General features: G+C 32.2%; 1 protein-coding gene across 1 annotated transcript; it reads left to right on the top strand.

Moving 5' to 3' along the window:
- Positions 1–239: 239 nt before the first annotated feature.
- LOC145814149 (uncharacterized) lies at positions 240–1,840 on the top strand. The gene is made up of 3 exons (XM_082910672.1): positions 240–528; positions 792–920; positions 1,014–1,840. The coding sequence occupies exons 1-3, from the start codon at positions 240–242 to the stop codon at positions 1,838–1,840; spliced, it is 1,245 nt and encodes a 414-aa protein (XP_082766798.1).
- The last annotated feature ends 1,336 nt before the right edge of the window (positions 1,841–3,176 follow it).

The raw sequence follows: 3,176 nt of genomic DNA, 5'->3' as shown, positions 1-3,176 counted from the left end.
TATGGAGCGTGCATGCTAGAGTGGAAAATTATAGTAAAGCTTTTGCTATTAAACAATTTGATGATGTTCATACTTGTGGATCTTCTTTTCGTACAATTAAACATGCTAGGATGACTTCAAGTATGATTGGTGGGCTAATTTCTAGTGATATTCGTAACAAGGCTCTGACATCGATTAGTGAGGTGGTTTGTGATTTCAAGGACTATTATGGAACAGAAGTTTCTTATCGGCAAGCTTAGATGGGTGTTGAAAAAGCAAGGGGTCTTGTTTTTGGTGACTATTCATCATCATTTGACGATCTTCGTTGGTATGTTGATGCCGCTAATGCTTGCAATCCGGGGAGTGTTTTTGATATGGAATTTGATATTGATAGTAAAGGAAGACATTTCAAATGCTTGTTTTTCGTTTTTGAGGCATGTATTCATGGTTTCAAGTATTGTAGGCCTGTGTTGATGCTTGATGGAACTTTTTTGAAAGGAAGACACAAAGGTTGTTTATTGGCTGCTACAGGGAAAGATGGTAACCAAGGTATATTTTGTGTTTATGTGTTATTATTATTGAAATAGTGATAATTCTATCATTTTTGTTATTGGAGAGTGCTAATAATTGAGTATGGTCAATCTATTAGTGATAAATTTATGCTGTATACTTTTTGTTAATTTTTTATATTTATACAGTGATAAATTTATCTATGGCTGGTGCTATATGTTATATACTTTGTGTTTTGATTTTCTTTTTGTAATCTTTTTAATTTGTTACTAATAACTTGTATATATATGTTTTGTTTGTAGGTTTGTATCCGTTATGTTTTGCGATTGTTGATGGTGAAAGTTATGACAGTTTGCATTGGTTCTTGTCAAAGTTATTAGCTATTTTGACTCCGGAGAGGGATATTGCGTTTGTTACTGATCGACATGGAGGTTTGCTAAAAGTTTTAGCTGAGGTCTTTCCGTTTTCTTGTCATTCTTTTTGTCTAATGCATTTGAAAACAAACTTGAAGATTTATTTGTTAGTGAAGAGTCGTGAATCAAAAGAGTATTTGCTTACTCCTTTTAGTAGATGTGCATATGCTCCTACTATTGAGTTGTTTAATGAGCTATTTGAAGAATTTAAGGGTCGTTGTGGTCGTAGTGTTGAGAGGTTTCTTGAGGATTTGCCTAATGAGTGTTGGTGTAACGCTTATTTTCAAGGCAAGAGGTATGGTGAAATGTGCACAAATGCTGCGGAATCTTTTAATTCATGGATTAGGGATGAACGTCATTTGTTTTCAACTAGTCTTGTTGATGCTATACGGGTGAAACTAATGGAGCAATTTTCAAGAAGGAGAGAAGTTGGGAATAAGTGGAATCGTATTGTTTGTCTTTTTACAGAGAAAAAGTTGGAAGAAGCTTTTAATGATACAAAAGCATGGATAGTTAAGAAATGTAGCGATGACATTTATGAAATCCAATTGGATCATTCAGTTATGGTTGATATTGGAAAACGTTGTTGTTCTTGTCGATTGTGGGAAATTGATTCTTTTCCTTGCAAACATGGTTTTTGTGCTATAAAGAGGAGTGGGAAGGATCTGAATTGCTTTCTTGATGATTACTACCGTGTTAGTAGTTATTGTGATTCTTATTCACATTCTATCTATCTAGTTCCTAGTATGTGGAAGCCAAGTGTAGTTGTTGATGATGACGTTGTTTTACCTCCTATTTGTAAGAGACCAGCTAGACGTCCAAGAACGGAGAGAATACCTTCTAAGGGTGAAATCAAGAGAATTAGATGCAGAAGGTGTGGAAAGATGGGAACTCATAATCGGAAGACATATAAACAAGCTTTTCTTTACTTGTATTGATTTTAATTGAATTACTTTGTTTGAGAGTTGAGAGGTGTTACTTGCATTGAATGATTGAGTATTTTTTGAAAGATGTATCATTTTGGTACTCGCATTGAATGATTGAGGAATTTGTTGATCAGAAATTATATTTTTGCTGGTATTTTTACAGGATTAAGTTTCACATATTTATGTTATTTGATTTGGGTGCTGTTTTTTGGTGTTTTATAAAGTGATAAATTTATCACTGGTTGGTTTGGACACGTTGATGGATTATTTTTTTGTAAGAATGATAAATGTACCATTAATGTGGTTCTTGAATTTTGTTATTTTGAAGAATGATAAATTTATCACTTATTGTGTGGGAAGAGTTGATGGTTTATTACATTTATGTCAGTAGTTGATAAATTTATCGCTGTCATATCCAAGCAAATGTTCTTTTCTTCACTGATAAATTTATCATTGTATGGAGTTATCTAGTTTTCCCAGGAAAAATTTCCACAATACAAAGGTGTAGATCAAATCTCTAGAATACATAATTGCATATCTGTTGTGTTAACTGCTTTAAAAAGCAAAATTTTTTAAATCAACTACCATGTTTATTTGGTTTACCAACGAGTTCTTAGTCTGCATACTATTTTGTGGTCACTCAGAAGCTAGCTTTGGATGTTTGAGTTGTTTAACTGAAGTATCAAAAGGTTTTGATTATTCAGAAATCACCAAAGATGGCATGTTCTTACATTCATTCTCAAAGTTGGGAATATCTACAAATTGTAATAGTATTTTAATTTCCAATTTGGACAATGTAATAGTGCTTGTGTTTTAATTTTCAATTAGGCAAATTTTTTATTATTTTTTATAGTGTTTTGTTTACTTGAATTGGGGAAAAAGAATGAGAGAGGGAGAGAGAGTCGTTGGTTTTTTCGTTTGAACATTGGTAAATTTATCAGTGTTAACAGTGATAAATTTGTTGAAACAGTGATAAATTTATCAGGGTAAACAAAACACTATAAAAAAATAAACTTATCAGTATAGTGACTCCAAACCTGTTATTAACCTTTAAATTCAACACAAATACTCAGATTAGAATCAATTTTTTGAATGAAATTTGGATAACAAGACTGATATGAAAAACCAGGTCTGGTAACGATATGGCTAAAAAAGACTGAATGTTTCATTGAAGCAAATTTGAGATTGTAACAAGCAAGCATTGTCCATAACTTTGACATTGTAACAACCAAGCACTGTCCATAACTTTGACATTGTAACAACGAAGCATTGTAATATTCATTGGATTAAAGTAAGAACCAAAATCATCAAAATACAGGTAAGACTGTAACATATCAAAATACAGATA

The sequence above is a fragment of the Camellia sinensis genome, unplaced genomic scaffold (genome assembly GCF_055761805.1).
Source record: "Camellia sinensis isolate YWXY unplaced genomic scaffold, ASM5576180v1 Unanchor1, whole genome shotgun sequence".
NCBI classification, from domain to species: domain Eukaryota; kingdom Viridiplantae; phylum Streptophyta; class Magnoliopsida; order Ericales; family Theaceae; genus Camellia; species Camellia sinensis.
This window is presented reverse-complemented; position numbering and strand designations above follow the sequence as displayed.